This window comes from Solanum verrucosum, unplaced genomic scaffold (assembly GCF_900185275.1).
Source record: "Solanum verrucosum unplaced genomic scaffold, falcon-dt-bn FXZP01000022.1, whole genome shotgun sequence".
NCBI lineage: Eukaryota > Viridiplantae > Streptophyta > Magnoliopsida > Solanales > Solanaceae > Solanum > Solanum verrucosum.
Window position 1 is genome coordinate 4,761,975 of NW_026020086.1, and position 22,899 is coordinate 4,784,873.

A 22,899-nucleotide genomic window follows, 5' to 3' on the forward strand; every position below is an offset into this window, starting at 1 on the left:
AATTTTTGGATTTCTATAAGTTGAGGCTCCTTTCTTCTCACTTGGTAGCATCATATTGTATCCCTAAGGGGTTAGAGAGTCTTGTTTACGGGGAAAATTTATCAGACACAAGTGTTATTTTGTTGGTTGCTTCTTTCCTGAACAGTTAGGAAAATTGTTCAATCACCTTTAGAAGATGAACCCTCATTGTGACCAACTAGAGAAGGATTTTGTACATTTAAGGAATAGCCTCTCTTCCCTTATTGATTTTGGTGCACCCTCGAGGTTCCTGTGGGTATAGAAGATTGGTTTCGTTCGTAGAAAACCATATTTTTTGTGAGATTTTCTACTTTTTTGGTATACTTCTTGTATACGGGTATTTTTTTGCTCTTTGCTAATAAAATTTTACTTGATCAAAAAGATGAACCTTCATTTTGCTCCCTTGGTTACTGGTTAGTTCAGGCCCTCGGTGACTTGGTGGAGTCTTGTATGGGTGCAATCCTACTTGACACAGGGTTTGACTTGAACCGTGCTTGGCAAATTATACTCTCCTTCTTAAAGCCCGTCATGAGCTTTACCAGGTTGCAGCTTAATCCGACAAGGGAACTCTATGAACTTTGTCAGTCTTTTGGCTGGAATTTAAAGTTCCTGCCGTCAAAAAAAGATAGCAAATTTCTAGTTGAGGCCAGGGTAAATGGGGAGAATGTTTCTGCAGCTGCTTCTGCTCTCAATATTAATAAAAAATCTGCTCAAAGAATGGCTGCACAGAAAGTATGCTCAAGCTTGAAGGTATGCATCTCACTCTTCTATGTTTTTGTGTGCATCTTGATTTCTTCTGCTAGTATCCTAAAACAAGGTACTTACAGTTGACTGTCTCTGTTTTTTTCTTCTTGTTGAAGCTCTTTCTGTATGTTATGTGAGCAAATTAAATGCAGGGGTTTCACCTGCGCAGCTTGTTTATACTTTTAAGAAAACTGAAATGCTGAATAAACTGCAGCTTGTTTCCAGTAGCATGAAGTATATACTTGAAATATTGCTTTACAGGAAAATGACAGTCTGGTGCTGACAATTGATGAGTTTGGTTGTCTTTCTGGTTGATTCTTCATGCTCATATAAAATAAGGAAAATAAGCTTTAGGATGAGTTGTTAGTGTCATGTGAAATTGAAGCCTGAAGGTTTACTTCTGAAAAACAGGTTGCAGATTTCTGTGATAAAGGTATTGAGTAAATCATTATGTTTCAAGTCGTTGATGAGCTGAATCACTTGAATTGTTTAGGGAATCCTTGTTGCTGTGTGTCGATTCTTAGTGAGATTCTGATTTTTAGGTATTTTGGTATTGGTTTAGTGACTAGCTAGAATGGTGAGGTCCTAAAGGGAGGGGCGTTGTCGCTGTATTATACTGAATATAGGTACTAATGTAGAACATACCATGAGCAAGCTCAGCATGCACATCATGACTTTAGGGGAGTGTTGATGGTAAACAATCCAGTAGTTTTATACAATGTCCCACCAAGTGATCGAAGCATGAGATATATTTAGTCATGCCATCCTTGTAAATCTTTATATAAATAGATCGAAGCATGGAATATAGATAGTCATGCAACCCCATAAATATTTTCTCCTTAGTTATATATCTCACAGCATGCACTCCATATTAAATTGTTTTTAATTCTTTGTTTCTTATTTTGTTGGTTGATAATGTACCTAACCTTATTCATATTCTTCATTCTCATCTGGAAAATTCTTTGTTTCATAGGAGATTATTACATTGTTATGTGAAACAGCTTTCAGAATCTTTCTTACTGCCTCCGTTTCAACTTGTTTGTCCTGTTTTCACTTGGCACGGAGTTTAAGAAAGTAAAAACGACCTTTAAATCTTGTGGTCTTGAATTAAAGATACGTCAAATGTGTCAAAGTGTCCTTTAATCTTGTGTTCTTAAACATGTCATGTGTAAAGTTGATAAAGAGTTACCAAATAAAGAAAGAGACATTCTTTTTGAAACACACTAAAAAGGAAAGTAGGAAAAACAAACTGAAACAGAGGGAGTATGATGATGCAGAGTTCAGCTGTCAGCTTTGTTCCTTATTTTCAGCATTCTTTTATTCATTGACGAATTGGAAATCTGGATCTTTTTTCTTCATATATCTAATTGCTAAAAATTGCTGAACTTAACTACTTAAAATTAATTTATTTTGAGTAAGGTAACTTTGTATTAAAACCAGTACTTAGGTAGTACCGGGAAAACCAATTTACAAATGGAATAGATACAGAATATACCAGATATGAAACCAATCCTAAATGGTGCCTAGGACATCTAGGATTGATTTAGTGTCACTAGAACACAGTTTAGTGCACCAAAAACAGAAAAGCAAAATGCATTATAGCTTAGTATCCTGTATTAAACTCCTCCTATCCTCAAACATCTATCATTTCTTTCCTTCCAAATAGTCCACCAAATACATGACGGGATGTTCCTCCATCTCTCTCTGTTTCCTGCACCCACTCCTGCTTCCTCCCAACTAAAAAGAGTGTCAGCAATTTTGCTTGGCATTGTCCAGGCTATGCCTCTGAGATTGATGAAAATCTTCCATAGTTGATCTGTAATTCTGCAGTGTAGGAACAAACGGTTTACTGTTTCAACTTCCTTTTTGCAAAGGAAACATCTAGAGCAAAGAGCAATATTCCTTTTGATCATATTTTCATGTGTCAATACTGCTTCTTTAGCTAGAAGCCAGGTGAAGCAAGATACTTTGTAAGGTGTCTTAGTCTTCCAAATATGCTTCCTAGGCCAGTTAGTAATATGTGGTTCTACCTGGTTCAAAATCCTATACCCTGAGTTGACCTTATATGCTCCACTTACATGTCCACTCCACCATAGGCAATCTACACTTTCTTGCAACCCTTGAAAAGTTGGAAAACTCTCCAACTGGTTAAACAGTTCCACAAGTCTATCTCCCAATCATTCAACATTATATGTTCCATTCTTTGGTTATTGTTTCCGGCCACTTCAAAATCTCTGATCCATCCATTAGTATTGGCCACCTTTACCATGCTGTTAAGACCTTCCATAGCTAAAATGAACAAAAACAGGGACATGGGGTCCCCTTGTCTGATCCCTCTCTGAGCATTGAAAAAGCCTTCAGGGCCACCATTGACAAGAATGGAGAACTTCACTGTTGAGATACAAAACTTCACCCAGTTGACCCATTTAGCACCAAAACCCATTTGCCTAAGGACTTGCAAGATATATTCCCAATTGACATGATCAAAGGCTTTCTCAATGTCAAGTTTACATAGAATGCCAGGTTTCTTTTGAGAAATTTTAGAATCAACTGCCTCATTGGCTATCAATACAGCATCCATAATTTGTCTGCCTCCTATAAAGGCCATCTGTTGTGAATCTACCAATGTGTCCACCATTATTTTCAACCTTTCTGTCAAGACTTTGGAGACCAATTTGTAGAAACTCCCTACTAGACTAATTGGTCTGAAATCTTTCAACTCTTTTGCCCCTTTCTTCTTGGGTATCAGGGCCATATAAGTAGCATTGAAACTTTTGTCAAACATGTGGAAAGCTTACATGATATCATACTTCAGAACCTCCCAACATTTGATGTAGAATCCCATAGTATAACCGTCTGGGCTTGGGGCTTTGTCTGTTGCACACATCTTAAGATAGTTATAAACTTCTTGTTCTTCAAATTCTTCCTGCAAAACTTCTTTTTCAGCTTCTGTAATTCTAGGACAGTTGCTGATGTTTCCAGTAGGCCTCCATTCTACCTCCTCTATAAAGCTTATTATAGAATTCGACTATCTCTTCTTTTACTCTTGCTAGTTCCACAATAGTCTCCCCTTGCACCTCTAGTTTGTCAATATGGTTGTATCTCTTATAGGCATTTGCTGATTGATGATAGAACTTGGTGTTTTTATCGCCCTCCCATAGTACCCTTGATTTCTGTCTCCATACACTCTCCTCATTTTTTAGGACTTCTTCCAGTTCCAAATATAACTCAGCTTTTTTAGCAGCTGCCTCTTCTTTCATGATCCTGGAGTCCAGAATTGAGCCCAGATCTGCTATTTGGTTAAGCAATCTTGACTTTTGAAGTTTCAGACTCCCTTGATCACTCCTACTCCATTCCTTGAGCTTTTCTTTGAGGGCTTTAAGTTTGGAGGCTAAGATGTAATCAAGTCTCCCGAGAACTCAAAAGAATTCCACCAATCACTAACTTTGTCCTCAAAACCTTATTTTGTCAACCTCCAAATCTGGAATTTGAAATAGGATTTTGGGACCTCCCAGCTACCACATTGAAGTGCAATAGGCACATGATCAGAAACCAGCATTTGCAAAGGCACTTGTTTTATGTACTGAAACTAACTTCAATCCCATTCAGAATAGAGAAGAAATTTGTCTATCCTTGAAGCAGCCTCTTGATTATCTCCCTTAAACCATGTGAATGAGCCATCTTCCCAGTGTGTGTCGACTTATTCTATATCCTCTATGAAGTCAGAGAACTCCACCATTGCTGAAGTCCTTCTGTTGCAGTTCCTTTTTTGGAGTGAAATCTGCTGACATTAAAGTCTCCACAGATTACCCAAGGACCTTCTATCAACCCTCTCACTGTCCCCAATTCATCCCATGCTAACCTCCTTTCTATCTTTCCATTAGGTGCGTATACTAGAGATATGGAAAGAAAATTCCTGCAGAACTGCCTCAAATTTGCAGGTTAGGGAATAGGCTCCTATCTGTAACACTTCTCCCTTCCAGACCCTACAATCCAACATCGTGATTATTCCTCCTCTGGTACCACTGACTTCTAGACAAACAAACCTTGTCCGTCTTCCTCTCCCCGATCTGTTTAATGTGATCCTGACAGTTCCCTTCTAATTTTGTTTCTTGCAAATATACTATGTCTGCTTTCCAGTCTAAAAGTTGGCTCTTGACGATTCTTTTCTTCCCCTGATCATGCAGTCCTCTCACGTTCCATGAAACTATTTTAGCTTCATTGGTCATTCTGAGTTTTCCCCTTCCCCTTCCCCTTTGATCTGCCTCCACTACTTTTGAATTTTACATCGAAGGTGATCAGATTTTTCAGTTCTAGCGAGCCTTTGCTTATGATTTTCTTGATATTTGTGATTAGTTCCATTCTTCTTGCTTGCCTACTCCCATCTATTTGCATAAGTAGTTCAAGAGTTTCCTTCTCATGGGCATTAAAATCAATTCCAAACATCTTACTTAGTTTTAGCAAATATTGTTTGATCCAGGCAGTTGCTTCCACCTCCTTTTCCAGAACTGCTTCAGCCTGTTCTGCTTGTAGTGGTGACACATCTTCTACTTCCCACAGATCCCCATTGGTTGACGGGTCAATATTTGATAATTGTTGTTGTTCGTGGATTGGACTCACCCCTTTCGTGTCTCCTTTCCCCTCAGCATTGAAACTCCCTTCTTCTTCCCTAGATACCACTTGCATGTTGCTGTCGATTTCTCTAACTGGAGCTTTGCCATCTATCGACGCCATCTGCAAAGTCCTCTGATAGATTATCTAACTGATTCGAAAGGGGCCTGCTTGACGTGAGTTCTACTAGTAGCATGTCCCTTCTTTCATTAATGGGCTCATCCACAATATTGTTTTGTTTAAAATGGTAACGTTGTATTATATCACAAAAGTACATGGGTTGTACTCAAACCTTATATACAAATGCACTCTAGACACTCCTACTCTATTTCTATATTGAGTCTAAAACATCAACTATAGAGGCAGTGTCATTTGAGTATTATTGATTACACCAAAAACATAACAACAAAATGCAGTTTAGTTTAACATCCTGCACACTATTTTCTATGCCTTCAAAACATCTGGAATTCCTTTCTTTCCAGATTGCCCACCATATTGAAGCAGGGATAATTCTCCATCTAGTTCTGTCTTTTGCAAGGGCACCTGCCTCCTCCCAGCTGTACAAGGCCTCAGTAACTCTCCTAGGCATAGTCAATAAATTGGGCTGGATCAGGCCCAATACAATTATTGCTGTCGAGATGGCCCAATGGGTGCAGTGTATCTCCCAAATAATTTCCATGCTCCTCATGTGACTCCACATGGGGTTTAAAATTTGAAATATCAACTCCTACTCCCACTCCCAAGTGACCCTGACCCCTCTAGTCAATAGCTGTTGACTGTCCAACAGAGTCTATTACCTCATAGGGCTCTAAGGACCGCTGGACAAAATTTTTGTTTGTGCCATTGATTTTTTCGTCTCCAGGCGCCGGAAACACCACCGGAGCTCTTCTGAAACTAGGTTTTCTTTCCAACCGAATCGGGATAAAGAAATTTAGCCCCTCTTTCGTGATAGTTACTTCCCTTGGAACGTTCTGACCATCCCCCTTTACTTCTATTCGAGCCGATTTAAGGTGATTCTTCAAACCAGTCTCTTTCTCCGTCGATTTCCAGCCACCACAAAAGTCTCCAATTTGTCGGAAAATTTTGTGCGACCATAAGTGAAGAGGTAGCCCAATCACTCTGATCCAAGTGGCTTTGCTCTTCTGTGCCGCCGGTGTGCACCCAGCTCTAGGGTTCCACCATTCCAACTGAACCCTACTTTTCTTCCAGGTCCATCCACCTTGAAGTGTCTGCTCAGCCATATTCCTATTGGGGAATATCTGAAAAGGAAAGTACTGTCTATCATCTCGTAGATATTAACCCCAAAAACTTTCTTCCAAGTTGATGGTGCCCATTTCCTAACCTCGGAGAGGGTAGGCATCTCAGAGCCAAGATTGCCGAAGTTTCCTGTGATACATCTTCCAAGCAAACCTCTGCCATACTCAATTGTAGCAGTAGTGGAAACCTCCTGCCTTTTGCTTTCTGGAACTTCAGTGGTATATGACTGCCACTTACTGTCCTCAACAACCTTGGCATCCGAGTGGTTAATGTCAACCATTCTGTGAGGAGCTTTTAATGTTCTTGGTGGTGAGTAATTGATGAGTGCAATGTCTTTCCAACCAGCATTGGAAGCTTCTGGCAGTATAACTACTGCTCTGTCTGCTCCTTTTAGAGACAAAAGACTCATAAATCTTCCGTGAGCATTAAACTTCCTTGTACTAAAATACTCTGCCATTTGGTCCTTCATTCTCCATCTCCTCACAAGATTCTTGGTTGTCGTTTGAGGCTTCTTTCAGGACAAAACAAATCCACTCCATCACTTTTATGCTGAGAGTTATTCTTCACATCTTGTTTCTTCTACGCTCCAACCAATCAAACCAGACTTCCTTGCCAGTCCCAGATGTCCATCTGGTAATATCGAATGACTTGAAACAGGTGTGGAAATAAACCCTATCCCCCCCCCCCCCTATGTTTGTGGAAGGGAACTGAGGTGAAGGAAGGGAGAAAGCTATCGCAGAAGGAGATAGCTGAGGGGAAGGATGAGGTTTGTAGTTCTCAGGTGGCCTGCCGAAAAGAGGGTACTCTCTCTCCTAGAAAGTAGGAGAGAGAGAGTTTTGGGTAAGTGTGCCTGAGAGCATTTTTTAATTGCTGTCTGAAGTATCTTGTGAAATGCTACTTAAAATTATTGATTTCAACATTTGAATGAAATTCCGAGAAAGCAATTGATTTGTTGCAGTTGCGAATTGGCCTGTATGATTTTAAAACCAGAACTTGAATCCCCCTAAAATGGCCAGTCAACACCTGTTAGTTACATGAAATTTTAATCTTGTGATGCTTGTGATTGTTGGTTTGTACTTTCTGGCTGGTGGACGATTTTGCTTGCTCTCCCTGCTGGAGTTTTAACCTTACAACCCAAGCTGCTTTATTTTCTTTACTTCTCCCAGCAGTTGCGTGCTGATCATCTGTTATTATAGAGGGCAGAATCAATGTTTCTTTGCTCTCCTTGTGCCCATCTGTTTTATCATTGATTTTTCAGTAATTGCCGTTTTAGTTTTTATCACCTCCAATATCTGACTTCTCTTATAGCTATTTGCAGTTTCATAATGTCTTCCAATGTGCAGGCTCAAGGCTATAGGCCCAAGTCTAAATCACTGGAACAAGTGCTGAAAACAGCTATTAAGATGGAAGCTAAACTGATAGGATATGATGAAACACCCTGTGTTCTTACTACTAGTTGTGATGACTTGGATAAGCATGAAACGTCTGAAAGTGATTGTGACTTAAAAGTATTCCCTGTTAATGAGAAACTTGCAAGAAGTTGCAATTTCAAGTTTAAGTCTACGAGAAAGTTGTTGTCCCCAGAGGCATCTGTACAATGCAATTCTGACCAGACCATCATGAGTAATGGCTCTAAGGAAGATTCAAAAGCTACAGGTATCAATAAACAAGGATATCTATATCTGCTTTGTTATCCATGTTATCATTTCTTACTCCAAAACACTTCAGGTGGTTCAAAAACTGAATCGGCAAAATCACGTTTGCATGAAATTTGTGCTGCCAACTGCTGGAAACCTCCTTTATTTGAATGTTGCAAGGAAACAGGACCAAGTCACTTGAAAGAGTATGTACCGAACTAGTGAAGAGTGGTTCCTATTTTCATTCCTGAATTTTGAGTAGATTCCGGCAATCATGAAAAGTAAACTAAATAGAAACCCCCCCCCCCCCCCCTCTCCGTTTCAATCTTGGGGTCTTAAACTAAATATATGTATAATGTTCTAAAATGTCTTTAATTTTGTGGTGTCTTAAACATGCCAGGTGGGATGTTGAAATTGAAGAGTTGCCTAATTAGGAAAGATGCATTCTTTTTTTAATAGACTACAAAGGAAAGTAAGACAAACAAATTGAAATAGAGGGAGTAGTAAACAAACTGAATTAACCAAATACTTAGTTGCAAAATATCGCTTTTCGCGAAGTGGCCCAAAATTTGAACAGACAGTTTTACTGGTATTACAGAATGAACGTATACAGCTTTATGTGACATATACATTTTCCCATAAATTGTTAGCAGATCTATAGGTTATTTTATTTCTTTCCTTGGTTAGCACACAGTCTATATGTATTTATATGCTTTCTTCTTTGAATGAAATTCATGTGGTCCATCCATGTTAGGGCTCTCAAGTTCACGCTTCAGTTGGGGCTCGGCGTGAAGGGGGGCTGTTTTAGTTCCTCATAGGTTGGGGAATAGACGGATGATATGCTTATATGGACTTCACAATCCTCCCTTATGAGCTAGCTTTTGGGGTTAAGTTAAGCCCAAGTGTCATAACTATCAAAGCTAGGTCCATCCCTGTTCTTCCGATCCACGCTTTAGTTGGGTCTGGGCGCGGAGAGGATGTTAGAGTTCCACATTGGTTGTAGAATGGATTAGTGGTTTACTTATATGGACTTAGCAAATCCTCCTCATGACCTAACTTTTGGGGATGAGTTAGGCACAAGCGCCACATCTTTACAACTAGAAACTACATTGATATAACACATGAAGCCTAGTGTAACGGACTTGGACTTCTACTAAGCACTCCGTGCGGCACTTGAAAACTTACTCAAGAATCTTTCACCATCTTGTAAGCTCAAGTAAGCCTTCTCAAATTAGATCGCTAAGAGAATGAAGAAAGACACCAGAGAATTTCTTATTAAGACTTTTATATTGCTTGGAAGATTGCTTGATTCTTGCTTTGATTGCATTACAAATGAATGCCCCTCTATTTATACTACTCACTAGGGGCTAATTTGCAAATATTAATTATGTACAAGTCCCTATTCTAGAACTCTCTACACAACTAGAAGATTCCAAGGACCTTCCATGGAATTCTAAGCTCTTCCATGGAAATTCTCCATGTATTTCTAGAACCTTCCACTATGAACTAGCCTTCTTCCTATCTAAGCCCTCCACATGGGCAACTTTGTGCCATGTGGCACCTATGTGATGCTTATGTGGCATGATGACGTGGCGGGTCATCACACTAGGCATTTAAATTCCTCTTAGAGAAGTAGAAAGCTATGCACCACAAAGAAAAAATTTCAGCTTGAGATGGCAGTGATGTGCAATCATTTTGCCTCTTCTTTACTGACTTCTTTGACAGAACTTGTGTGGTTAATTTCTTGCACCATTTGGTTGTTCGATATTTTACTTGCAGTTGCAGTTCTTACTTTTAGGAGTCGTCTGATGTAAGGTATAAGGTATAATAATCCCGAGATAAAATATAGGATTATTTATCATGCGTTTGGTTGCAAGTATTAGGTAGTCATTGGATTATTTATGCCACCATTTATACCATAGTGATCGGATAAGTTATCCCATACACATGCTGGGATAACTTATCCCGAAGTAATTAATCAACCATAACTTGTTCCCAACCAAACGACCCCTTAGTTCTTGGTACCTATGAATAAAGAAAAATTCTTGCTGGTCATATGGTTTAAAGTTGTCCATGAGGAGGACCCCTATATTGTCTATAAGGCTTTCTTCTTATCTAACCAAGAAATGTTTACACCACCAACACCATCCTTTATTATTGATTATATTTGTGCTGTGTGCACCCTAAAATCCTTGACATTTTAGAGCCTATGGAGTCATAGAGAGAAACAGAGAGAGAGTGAAGAAAGTAGTAGTGTATGTTGTGCCCCCAACCACTCATATTTATGTTCTCCAAACTGTTTATGTATGTTCCCTTCTTCACTTTTACAAATAATCTTCAGGTTTACTTTCCGGGTGGTGGTAGAGATCGAAGAAACATCAAGAGTTGTAGAGGCTTATGGAGAAGCTCAGGCGAAAAAGAAAGATGCAGCTGAGCATGCAGCAGAAGGGGCTCTTTGGTTCTTGAAGCAGGAAGGATATCTGCTCGACAACTGAGGCGCTTACTGGGCCCCAAAACATCAATTTGAGTGTAATTTACAAAAAATGCATTTAGGCTGTTTATTGCGACGATAATGTAGCTGTATGTCAATTCTGTGTATAGGACATAGAATGTTGTATATTACTGGAAGAGGTCGTAGAGCGATTAAAGGGTTCTTTGTAGCTCCCCCCTGGTGTGATTGCAAATAGAATAGGTGCTAAATGATGTAATTTTACATATAGTTGGGAAGGTACATAAGGTCTTGAAATGATAATGTGGCCTGCTATTGTTGTGAGGTCAACTTTCTCTTAATTGAAGTTCCATATTTTTGGTATATTCTCATAGATCCTTCCTTTTCTTCTTTCCATCTTTGCCATTTCTTTGTTGGTTTTCTCCCCATTCTTCCATTTGCTGAATTGAGTGATATTTGAAAAAAATAGTGCTTGGCATTGAAAAGTGATATTTGGCGTTTGGACATGAATTTCATTTGGAAAAATGTTGCAAGTTTGCTATGTTACATCTTCCAGATTTTTTATTAGAAACACAATTTAACGAGACATTTTGAATAGTAGTAACGTTTATTATGGCAAATTAACATACATAGGAATTTGGGGAAAGAGGCATTGCCATGGGATTAAGCCTCTAAGGGGTGTTCGAGATTACAACATTTGCGATTCACTTGTTTTAAATTTAATATGGAATAGTCACATCTTTTTTTCTTTCAAAATTTTATATAGAAAATACAAGTTATCTATTACAATAATATGTTAGGCATTTAGTAAGACGTATGATATTGTCAAAAAAAAATAAAAAATTACATTGCCTCTAATAAATTACGAAGTTTTATATTTGAATTTAAAAAATAATTATTTTAAATTAAAAATAAGTAAGAACTTAACTTCCCCGCCAGCATCCATACACGTGCTACTCACGTGCATATTTTTTCCCGCCAACTGATTCCCGCCAAAATCACCCTCCCCTTTTGTTAAACCCTTCTTCCAGAAAGAGAGCCAAAGCCCATAAAGAGAAAAACATAGAGAGAGTGGAATTTGAGTCAGAGAAAACGAGAGATTTCTAGAGAGAGAAAGGAGAGATGTCTGGCTGGGACGAAGGAGCAGTATACTACAGCGACCAAGCTCAGTTTCCTCACGGCGGCGGAGCCACCGGAGACGCCGAAAATGGAGGGACGAGCCGCCACGTCGTACTCCGGAAGTTCAAGGAGTTCATCAGGAACTTCCCTGATAAATCTCAGCCGAATGTGTTTCCTTACAGAGAAGCTCTTCTCGAGAACCAAAATTACCTCATTATTAACCTTTCTGATCTCCTTTCCTATGAACGGGACCAAACCCTACCTGAACTCCTTCGACAGAACCCTGCTGATTACCTTCCTTTGGTATGCACTAGTTATATTTCTGTTTTGTGTTGTTTAACAGGATGTGGATGTGGATTTGTTGTTGATGAACTTGATAATTTGATGGATTTTGTTTTTATTTTTTTTTGTTGAAAATGAATGATTATGATTTATGACTTTGAATATGTGGTTGATGAATTTGGGAGTTTAATGGATCGAATTTGCTGTTTTGTTGTAATTAGATGTGGATTTGTTGAAATGAATGATTAGGACTGTTGATTTATGGCTGTGAATTTGTGGATGATGAACTTTAGAGTTTAATGGATTTAATTTGCTGTTGTATTATAATGATATTTTGATTTGTTGAAAATGAATGCTTATGTTGGATTATGATTTATGTTGATAATGAAAAATGGTTACTGATTTATGATTTTTTAATGGTTTGTTATACTGTAATTGTGTGTATACTAGTAGCTTTTTGCACTTGCAGTTTATTTTGGATAGGATTATGTTCGTTGTGACAAATAATGATGGTCAGACCTCCATGCTTAACAAATGGGTGCAGTTTTCACTAATTTGGCTTTTCAAAAATGTAAATGTATGCATTTGTGGGATTTGCATATGTTTGCATTTTGAGTTATTAAATAGTTGCATTTGGGTTTGGGGCATTGTTGTTAGGTATAATTAGTTTAGTTGCAAGTGGGTTTGTCCATATTCACTGCTGAAAGGCTACATTACTGTTTGAATAGAGGCATGAGAAAGGTTTCCCTTTGACATAATAGTTTCCCCCTCTAGATGCAGATATATTACATTATTCGTTTCTAAACTGTGAAGTGAAGAATGACAAGTACAATAATTGAAAGGTGTAATAAATGTCTAGCTATGTCCTCCTATAGGTGCCTGCAGTGCTGTCAATCATGCAAACAATACTATTCATTTGTTATAGGTGAATGGCTCGTGAAACTTTGGGACCTGTTAATGAATTGTTCTAGATACAAATTGGCCTTTGTTATTCATGTATAGTAATGCAGTGTGTATGTGGCTGAACTAAAAAACTTTTTGTAAGTGAAAAGTATGGTTAAGATCAGTGTATCATTGTCTTCAATTACATGATATGTTGATATATCATTAATGTGGATTTTTTAAGAACCAACTACTGAATGATGCTTGTTTTTTTTTTGTATCCTGGGTTTATAGTTTGAAACTGCAGCAGCTGAGGTTCTTGCTAGTTTGAAATCAAGGGTAGCTAGTGAAAGTGGAGAAATGGAGGAGCCGGAGATTGGTGAAGTACAAATACTCTTGAGGTCAGAGCAGGATTCAATGTCAATGCGTTCCCTTGGGGTTAGTTTCTGTTTGAACTTTGCCTTTTTCTTGATTATCTTAGACTTTCTCTAATTGATGAACTAATTCCCATATTTCTAAACCTTGTTTTGTTTAGGCACAATGTATATCAAAGCTGGTCAAGGTATCTGGGATTGTTATTGCTGCATCAAAGACTAAAGCGAAGGCAACTTATGTGACCTTGCTATGTAAGAACTGCAAAAATGTGAAGATCGTCCCATGTCGTCCAGGGCTTGGAGGAGCTATTGTACCACGTTCTTGTGATCATGTTCCTCAGGTTTATAGAATGAAAACTGGGAACTCTTAATTTGAAGTCTAATTAGGTGATATTCTAATGGTGGGAATTTTTGCAGGTGGGGGAGGACCCATGTCCTATTGATCCATGGGTAGTGGTTCCAGATAAAAGCAAGTATGTTGACCAGCAGACACTCAAGTTGCAGGAAAACCCTGAGGTGAGGAAGCATTTAGTTGCAGAAGAGAAGCTCTACTGCAATCAGTAATGGCCTTCTTTCTTTATGTCATATTCTCATTTTATTTGTGTTTTTTGTTGAGGTAATTATAGGATGTTCCTACTGGAGAGCTGCCAAGAAATATGCTTCTATCAATAGATCGTCATCTTGTTCAAACTATAGTGCCTGGTACAAGGCTTACGATAATGGGGATCTACAGTATTTTTCAAGCGTCGAATTCATCAACATCGTAAGAGTCCACCAAGTGATAAAAGGAATTCAATTTTGTAGTGTTTGTCACTTCATTGTTATTATTTCTTTTTTTTTAAAACTTCTGGGTTACTATGTTCTGAACTGGGATGCAGTCACAAAGGAGCTGTTGCTGTTAGGCAGCCTTATGTTAGAGTTGTTGGATTGGAAGAAACAAATGAGGCCAATTCTCGAGGGCCAGCCAACTTCACAGTAGATGAGGTAATTTCTAAATTATCAATACATGTGGTGATTGAGAGCTTTAAGCTAATGTTAGCAGCATTGTTTCAAATTTTACTCCAAACTTGAAAAAGTGGTCAAGAGAAATTTGGACATAATTTATTTTTTTGCCTCTTTTCAATAACACGGGCCCAAATGCTGTTTGGAGTCTTTGGACAGCATTATTTTTTCAATTTTGGTGTTTGTTTTAATCTGATTGGATATTATTCCCTTGTGCATCAGTTCTTATGGCCTTCCTTTTTGCAGAAAGAAGAATTCCTGAAATTTGCATCCGATAGTAATGCTTATGACAAGATATGCTCAATGGTTGCTCCCTCAATATTTGGGCATGTTGATGTCAAGAAAGCTGTCACATGCCTTTTATTTGGAGGGTCAAGGAAGGTATGCCATTTTCCTTCAATGCGATGCTCTTTGTTTATTTATTGGTTAATTGCTAACTATGTTTGTGCAGTTCTTGCCTGATGGTGTAAGATTAAGAGGTGATATCAACGTATTGCTCTTGGGGGATCCCTCAACTGCTAAATCACAGGTCAGTTAAACTCATTGATTAAAAGGTGGCATTGTTGATATGGAATTCCATTTTCATGAGAGCCTTTTTTTTGCTGAAGCATGAGCAATTTAATTTGGCATTTGGTTTGCAAGGTTTTCTATTGTTATTCATCCTTGTTTCTATTTCCAATGCAAATGAGAGTCTGAATTATTTTATTTTACCATGTAGTTTCTAAAATTTGTGGAAAAGACGGCCCCAGTAGCCGTATACACATCCGGTAAGGGATCTTCAGCTGCTGGTCTCACAGCTTCTGTCATTAGGGATAATAGCTCTGTAAGTTTCTATATTTACCTTAGTCTAGAAGCCATTTCAGATAAATGTTCCATTTTCAATATTTTCAAATGATGAGTTTCTTTATAGTTTATCATAAATTGATGAGTTTCTTTTTTAACAATCAGCGTGAGTTTTACCTAGAAGGTGGAGCCATGGTCTTGGCAGATGGAGGAGTTGTCTGCATTGATGAGTTTGATAAAATGAGGCCAGAAGATAGGTAGATTATAGTTAGAGCTCCTTTCTTTTTTCTACTATTTTTTCTCATGAGAATTTCTCAAGAGCTTCTTACTGGTTACTAGAGTGGCTATTCACGAAGCAATGGAGCAGCAAACGATTTCCATTGCGAAGGCTGGAATTACAACAGTCCTTAATTCAAGAACCTCGGTGCTTGCTGCAGCTAATCCTCCATCTGGACGCTATGATGATCTCAAGGTTTCTATAATTCCTTGCAATTGTTTTATGCTTTTGCAATTTTCTGCATATTGTGTTGGCATAAAGCAGGAGCTGAAGTGCTATTTTCATTGCAGACTGCACAAGATAACATTGACTTGCAGACAACAATTCTTTCAAGATTCGATTTGATTTTCATTGTGAAAGACATCAGGAAGTACGATCAGGACAAGGTAAGACAAAATCCTAGCGCTCTCAATTCTGTGGGTGAAGTGAGCATTTTTGTGGTGTGGACTTCACTTTGTTCAAGAAATTAGGCGTCTAGATAGTGCACATAGTGTACTGGGCAAGAAATCACAAATAAATGGGTATTTAATTTTCAAAATATTTTCATTGATGTAATTTGAAGCAGACTTCGCTGTTGCTTATTTTAGTGTAAGAACTTCCAAGAATGTGTTCACTTACTGAGTGTTTCTTTCTCTACAGCGTATTGCTAACCATATTGTCAGGGTCCATGCATCTGCTGAAGCATCTAGGGATGACACTAGAACTTCTAAGGAGTATAATTGGCTGAAAAGGTTGGTCTTTAATATGGCTTGAAGTTATGCACTTCATTATTATTGTAACTTATAAGGTCTAGATGTTGAAGCAAATGTGTTCCTGTTGCAGATATATACAATATTGTAAGACCAATTGCCATCCGCGACTATCAGATTCTGCTGCCTCAATGTTACAAGAAAGTTATGTCAAAATTAGGCAGGTAATTACATCAGCAGGCTCACTATGGAGATTGTCCAGAATTAGACATCCAAGAACATTTCAGTACAAACCTTTCTTGATTATGAAAATGCTGTACATCTCTCAGTGATATTTGTTTCTTCTGTTATCTGCTACAGGATATGAGGCGACAGTCAAATGAAACTGGGGAGGCAGCAGCAATACCAATTACTGTGCGGCAACTAGAGGCCATAGTGAGGTTGAGTGAAGCTCTCGCAAGAATGAGACTGTAAGTAGCCACAATTATAAGTTGCGTCTTTGTCACTTGCATAGAATCAAATGCTTCGAGGTCTATCATCCTGCCATTAACTATGCCATTTAAGTTGTTTAGGAGAAGTCCCTTTTCCATGTGTTCCTTCTCACTGTTATCTTTATCCTTTCTTTCAGCTCCTATACAAGCAGTTTTTTAATCAATAATCTACCTCTTTCTTATCATGATTTTAGCTCCCAAGTTGCAAATGAAGATCACGTTTCAGAAGCAATTAGGCTCTTCAACACTTCCACAATGGATGCAGCACGATCTGGAATCAATCAACACATAAACCTTACTCCTGAGATGGCAAATGAGATAAAGGTTTGTCTCTTGTGCAACCAATACTCACATTAATTTTTCCAGCTATACATCCTTCCAACCACAGAATCTAACAGTGTTAATTTTTTTGTGGATGAATAGCAAGCTGAAACCCAAATTAAGAGAAGAATGGGTATTGGTAGCCATATATCAGAGAGACGGTTAGTTGATGAACTGACCAGGATGGGCATGAATGAATCAATTGTAAGAGTTGTCCTTTCAATGTTTCATATATATATATATATATATATATATATATATATATATATATATGCCTTTCTCATAATATATTCCCTTTGCTCCATTAATTTGATTTTTGGTGGTGCCCATCTGATAGCTCTTTTGGTAGTGAACCAGTAGAAGTCTAGATTTGTTCAATGATAATACTCTTAAGACCTTGTGCTGATGCCAGCGCTAAATATTGTCAGGTAAGAAGAGCACTGATAATTATGCATCAAAGGGATGAAGTGGAGTACAAACGAGAACGGAGAGTCATTGTTCGGAAAGCCTAAAGATTTGATGTCACAAGTACAGTATCCCCCAGCCAACTGATCACATAATTTGATGCCCTTAGGAAATCAGGCAGAAATATTTAAATTGTGGATTTAGATACTGCTTCTCAACACCTCTATACATTAGTCTGTACTGATTAGTGAACTGCAAGTGTAAAAGGTGTAGGAATGCACATCCACTCTTGGTCGAATGGTTGGAGTTATTTTGAGCAATCTAATGTATTTTATTTGTGACTGCACCAGAATGCTGATGCGTTGTAAACTTTTTCTGCAATTTCAGCAGGATATGTAGAATTGGTTTTTTAATGTAATTTTGATTTAAACTAAACTCTAAACCTAGGCAGCAAATGATCGTAGGATTTGCACCAGGTAGCTGACACTCTTAAAAATGAAAAGTGAAATTTATGCAAGTTTTTTTTGTTTGGAGGGGTGGGGATGGGGGGTCAAAATAAATCGAGCCCCTCTATGTGTACACATTCCATGTGCTAAACGAGGGTATATTCTTGTATTGTTTAATTTGATTTTAGAATTTTAATCCCAACTTAAAGAGAGTAATGCAGGGGTGAAAACAATGAGGCAAAAACTTTTAATGAGGAGATAGAGCTTGAAGAAAATTGTAATTTTATGGTGAACAAAGTACACAAAGAAGCTAGAATATCTTCCATTGGGATAAACATGTTGTGTATAAGCATTATTTTCATCATGCTTATACATTAAAATGTATGATAATTTTGTTTAAGTGAATACTAGAAAGCTATAAGCTATTGAAACGTAAGGTTTTAGAGTCTTATCTAACTATAAAAAGTATTTAAAAATTAAACTTGTGTTTGACCATTAATATAAATTAAAAATTAGTTTTAAATCAAAGTTGAGACATGATAGGACAACAATTTTGAAGGATAGTCATTTTTTTTGTTTTCCTACCCGATATTCAATATCCGTATTGAAGCCCGACTAAATCCAAATTCGCACATTGTAAAACCCTTTGGGGACGACGATGGCAACAAGATTTTTTCCATTCTCAAAGGCTTAAATTCAAGACCTCTGATAAGGATGAAAAAATTCCAATCATCCCATCACAGTCCATGTTTGTTTTGAATTACTTTTGGTGACTCAGTAGCATAAAGTACCACATGAATATGGGAATAGTTAACTTTATAATAGCATTTCATTCTCGAGAATAAAGTTGAACAATAGTTTGAAAACATCTAAAAAAAACAGATAGAATAACAGACCTTATATTGCTGAGGATAGAACTTACTTACATTCCTCTACTTTACATCAAAACATTCTATTCCTGATAAAAGAAAAGGCATCAACTTCTTGACCAGATGAAGTAACAAAAAACAACTGAAATAAAAGACTTTTACAACATATTTTGTGCTTCAGAATTTCTAATCATGTCTAAATATTGGTATCCTAGTTCAAGAACATCATTAGCTTTGTTTCTTCAAACCAGTAACAAGCTTAGTGCAACTTCCATTGATGGCCTATCTGAGGGTCTAACTCTGGTACAAAGTGAAGCAACTTCAAGAACCAGTTTTATTTCCTCTTGGACCGAGCTCGATGGAGCAACATCATTCTCATCCAAAACCTCTCTCAAAAGAACCTCCTTGGAGGTGTTCTGAATGCTCGTCACTGCATTTGACAGCTTCCCGTTGGTTAAGATTTCCAGAATGAGCTCACCAAAGTTGTATATGTCCCTGTAAAGTTCTTCCTGTATAGCTCGTTCGATTTCACCTGTTTGACACAATTAAACAAGATTCACAACCAGTAATAGGGAATTCTGGCTATGTCATTCAAATTAAGATCATTAAACACTTCAATTAGAATTGAAGGGGAGCCTTGGAGCAACGGTCAAGTCGCGTCTCCTTGGAGCAACCGAATCCTGTCTAATAACTAATCTTCTATTAAGATTGCTAACTAATTAACAAATATTAATGCAGACTATATCAAAGTATAGGTGCATACCTGCTTCATTTCCAACTCTTGCTACCGACGGACCATTATTTAATTGAATCAAGAATTTAACACCGAATTCAGTCAAATGAGGTTCCATGTTTTCATCAAACACAATGTTATTTGTCTTCAAATCCCCATGAGGTATCGCGGGGTAGCAATCATGATGCAGGTAACACAGTCCCTTAGCAACTGCCACAATGATTTTATGCTTGGTCGCCCAATCTCTCTTCGTCCTGATCCTTTCAGCCAGATTTCCATTAGGCAAGTAGTCGCACAACAGGTAAGCCATACACTTGTCGTAGCAAAATCCCAACAATCTGGTCAAATTCTTGTGCCTTGCATTGCCCATCCTTGATATCAAGTCCATCATAGCATTCATTCTCTCCGGTCTCCATTCGATCTTCTTCACCAAGACAGTAATTCCTGTTGGCAGAACAGCTTTGCAATCAGAACCTGCCAAGGGTGGCACCATATCTGTGGCTTCTTCAATAGAATTGAAGCTCCTCAAAACATCATTTGCTGTAAACCGAGGAAATCCACTAAAAGAAACCATTTTCCACTGCCCTTGACCTCTTCTTCTGAAGTAAAATACTCCGAAAAATGCAGCTGTAATAGCCAACACTATGATTCCACAGGTTATGAGAACCCATGCCAGCTTCTGTGTCTTTCTGCTTCCTAACTCCAGTCCATTCGGTCCACGACAAGGCCTCAACTGTGTCCCACAAAGCTTAGGATTACCCCAGAAGGCACTACTATCCATCACCTTAAAACTCTTATCAAAAGGAATCAAACCTGAGAGATCGTTGAATGACACATTAAGAAGTTGTAAGCTGGAAGAACTTCCGAACTTGGCCGGAATAGAACCGCTAAAACTATTGTGTGACAGGTCTACAACACTAATATCAGGAAGGCTAGCAAGTCCAACAGGTATCTGACCACTTAAATTGTTGTTGGCCAAGTCTAAGCTCACAAGATTTTGGCAGTTGCTTATGCTTTGAGGGAGAATCCCGGAAACATTGTTCATACTCAATTCAAGAACCAGTAAGGATTTGCAAGGTCCAAAAGGAGGAAAATCTCCTGAAATGCTACAATTTGTAGCTGAGAAATTCTGTAGTGCATACAAAGACAATGTCTTCTCCGAGATTACGCCCCCAAGATTTGGATTATTAGACACATTGAAGTATTCAAGGTTGGAAGCTAAGGCAATATCAGTAGGAATCCCTCCAGTGAATCTATTTCTAGACATATCAACATATGACAAATCAGGAAACTTGCCAAAGTTCAAAGAGATATCACCTGAGAATAAATTGTCTTCGATACGGATCCGAACAAGAGAGGAACAATTGGAAAGTGATGGAGAGAGTCCACCAGTGAAATTATTCGAAAAAAGGATCAACCTTTGTAACATCCCACCTGAACATATACTTGGTGGAATGCTACCAACTAAATAGTTTGTTGAAACATCAACATATTTCAGCTTTGAATATTTGCCCAAGTCTTCTGGGAGTGAACCTTTAAACCAATTGTCCCATAAAAGAAGTGTATCAAGCTGTGGAAGCTTTGCAATTCCTTCAGGAACAGTTCCACTTAAGTCATTGTACATAACACTAAGCAAGTTTAGATTTTTCAACTCCGAGAAACTCTCGGGGATTGGGCCTGAAAGATAATTATCAGAAAGATCCAAACTTGATAAAGATATGATTTTTCCAAACTCCCATGGGATTTTACCACTAAGCTGATTTCTAAACAAAAAAAGTGACTCAAGATTGGTCAAATTAGTCAGCTCTTTTGGTATTGAACCAGATAAATTTGCACTAGCAATATCAAGATACTGAAGCTTACTCATATTCCCAAGTTCCCAAGGTATGGTTCCTTCATACAAATTATAACCAATCTCCATATGAATTACTGTTTTCAGCATCCCTAATTCTGGTGGTATTTTACCACTCAAAGAATTTCCAGCTAAGTGAATGAAATCAAGATTCTTGAATGAGCCATACTCGGAAGGAATTGGACCACTGAAATAACTCCCTGCAAAATTCAGTACCTGTTGGGATTGAAATAACAAAGCGTCATGCAGAATCCAACAAAGCAAATCTTGAACGACGATAATTGAATAGACAAACAGAACTATATTAAAACAGGCATAAAACTAATAGTATAAAAGAAAGATACGCCTAAACTATCTATTTTTGGAAATTTCACAATCCAACTATTAGTTGTTCACTTTTTTTTACCTGAACTATTACCATCTATGTATTAAAATTGATAGTTAGAGTGTGAAACTCGTGAAAAAACATAGTTCAAACTTGTTTTTGACCATTAAAAACTCTAAAAGAAAGTATAGAAACTATGGAGAGAACTATCTCTCCTCTATAAACAAGATTCTTTTAACGACTACACTTGTGAATGCTAGTGTGTTGTTATGTGATCAGATGTGGAAGAAAAGTTGTCCATAATTCTCAAAAAAACAAAGCAAACCCTAACAGTACCTTGAGTGACTCAATTTCTGAAGCATCTTTAGGCAAAGGACCAGAAAAGCTGTTACTAAAGGCATCAAGAATGACAAGAGAATCAAGATTTGAAATCCCACTTGGGAAATGACCAGAAAAATTGTTCCTGCTAATATCCAAGCTTCTCAAATTTTTCAACTTGAAAATCCCAACAGGGAGTTTCTCAGAAAATGAGTTATGACTCAAATTCAGCTCAACAAGGTCTGAAAAAACACTAAATTGATTCTCTGACAAAACCCCACCAAGATTTTTCACAGAAAGATCCAATCCAATAATCAAAGAAGAATTTTCATTGCATTTCACACCAGACCAAGAACATGCATGAATTTTATCAGTTGAACCAGAAGGCAAAATCCAATCTTTCAAACTGTTGGAATTATCAAGAATTTCAGTTTTTAAGCTCAAGAGTCCTTGTGTAAAAGGATCAACAGCTAAAACAGGGAAAACAAGAATCAAAGATAGAAAAATCAAGAAAGTAGTAGTGATGTACAAAGGCTGAAAAAGTTTTATCCCCATTGGGACTTGCATCAGTAGTAGTAGTAGTAGTGAAGAGTAAGGGAAACAAGAAGAGAAAACTCAAGAAAATATGCAAAAATAAATAATATTGTGTCACCCCCTTATGTAATATTTCTACAAGTTCTTTTCTTGCATTGGGACTACAGAAAGATTGATAAAAACCTTGAGGAATCAAACAACAAAAACAAAAAAAATCTTGATTAGTTGTAATGAGAGTATAATTTTTGAGGAGCAAACACAAAAAAAAACATGGAGTTAATGGTAATTGTTGACCAAGCTAATTCAGACATTATAATTATATGAACGAATGAAAAATATTCTTTTTATTTATTTTTACTTGACATGTTTCACCTTTCTAGAATAAAATAACATAAACTTTGATTAATGTTTTAAGATATATCTTTTTTATTACATTAATATGAGAAGAATTGCAACTTATAGTGTATTTCAAATATTTTTG

The 22,899-nt window shown here is 37.6% G+C and overlaps 3 protein-coding genes across 4 annotated transcripts in view; 2 read left to right on the forward strand and 1 right to left on the reverse strand.

The window, feature by feature from the left end:
- Positions 1-10,763, forward strand: part of LOC125824287 (dicer-like protein 4) — a 38,595-nt gene extending 27,832 nt beyond the window's left edge. For both annotated transcript variants that reach the window (XM_049503632.1, XM_049503631.1), the window contains exons 22-25: positions 442-768; positions 7,974-8,286; positions 8,359-8,473; positions 10,609-10,763. In XM_049503632.1, coding sequence (XP_049359589.1) covers positions 442-768; positions 7,974-8,286; positions 8,359-8,473; positions 10,609-10,762 — 909 coding nt within the window. In that variant the 3' untranslated portion in view covers position 10,763. The remainder of the gene's footprint in view (positions 1-441; positions 769-7,973; positions 8,287-8,358; positions 8,474-10,608) is intronic.
- A 1,017-nt stretch (positions 10,764-11,780) lies between these two features.
- On the forward strand, positions 11,781-17,775 carry LOC125824423 (DNA replication licensing factor MCM5). Its single transcript, XM_049503797.1, has 18 exons — positions 11,781-12,138; positions 13,294-13,437; positions 13,535-13,714; positions 13,791-13,889; positions 14,000-14,136; positions 14,252-14,357; positions 14,622-14,756; positions 14,827-14,904; positions 15,094-15,198; positions 15,324-15,415; positions 15,498-15,630; positions 15,726-15,821; positions 16,075-16,166; positions 16,258-16,348; positions 16,485-16,594; positions 16,810-16,939; positions 17,039-17,140; positions 17,365-17,775. Exons 1-18 carry the CDS (start codon positions 11,839-11,841, stop codon positions 17,446-17,448), a joined length of 2,214 nt encoding a protein of 737 aa, XP_049359754.1. The 5' UTR covers positions 11,781-11,838; the 3' UTR covers positions 17,449-17,775.
- Positions 17,776-18,670: 895 nt separating this feature from the next.
- On the reverse strand, positions 18,671-22,479 carry LOC125824339 (leucine-rich repeat receptor-like protein kinase TDR). The gene is made up of 3 exons (XM_049503702.1): positions 21,903-22,479; positions 19,420-21,457; positions 18,671-19,188 (listed from the first exon to the last, which is right to left on the reverse strand). The coding sequence occupies exons 1-3, from the start codon at positions 22,449-22,451 to the stop codon at positions 18,899-18,901; spliced, it is 2,877 nt and encodes a 958-aa protein (XP_049359659.1). The 5' UTR covers positions 22,452-22,479; the 3' UTR covers positions 18,671-18,898.
- Between the last annotated feature and the right edge of the window lie 420 nt (positions 22,480-22,899).

Coding starts and splice junctions, on each gene's coding strand:
- LOC125824423 (XM_049503797.1), top strand. CDS start 11,839: ATGTCTGGCTGGGACGAAGGAGCAGTATACTACAGCGACCAAGCTCAG. Junction 13,715..13,790: donor CTTGTGATCATGTTCCTCAG/GTTTATAGAATG, acceptor GAATTTTTGCAG/GTGGGGGAGGACCCATGTCC. Junction 17,141..17,364: donor TGGGCATGAATGAATCAATT/GTAAGAGTTGTC, acceptor AAATATTGTCAG/GTAAGAAGAGCACTGATAAT.
- LOC125824339 (XM_049503702.1), bottom strand. CDS start 22,451: ATGCAAGTCCCAATGGGGATAAAACTTTTTCAGCCTTTGTACATCACT. Junction 21,458..21,902: donor CAGAAATTGAGTCACTCAAG/GTACTGTTAGGG, acceptor CAATCCCAACAG/GTACTGAATTTTGCAGGGAG. Junction 19,189..19,419: donor AAGAGTTGGAAATGAAGCAG/GTATGCACCTAT, acceptor TGTGTCAAACAG/GTGAAATCGAACGAGCTATA.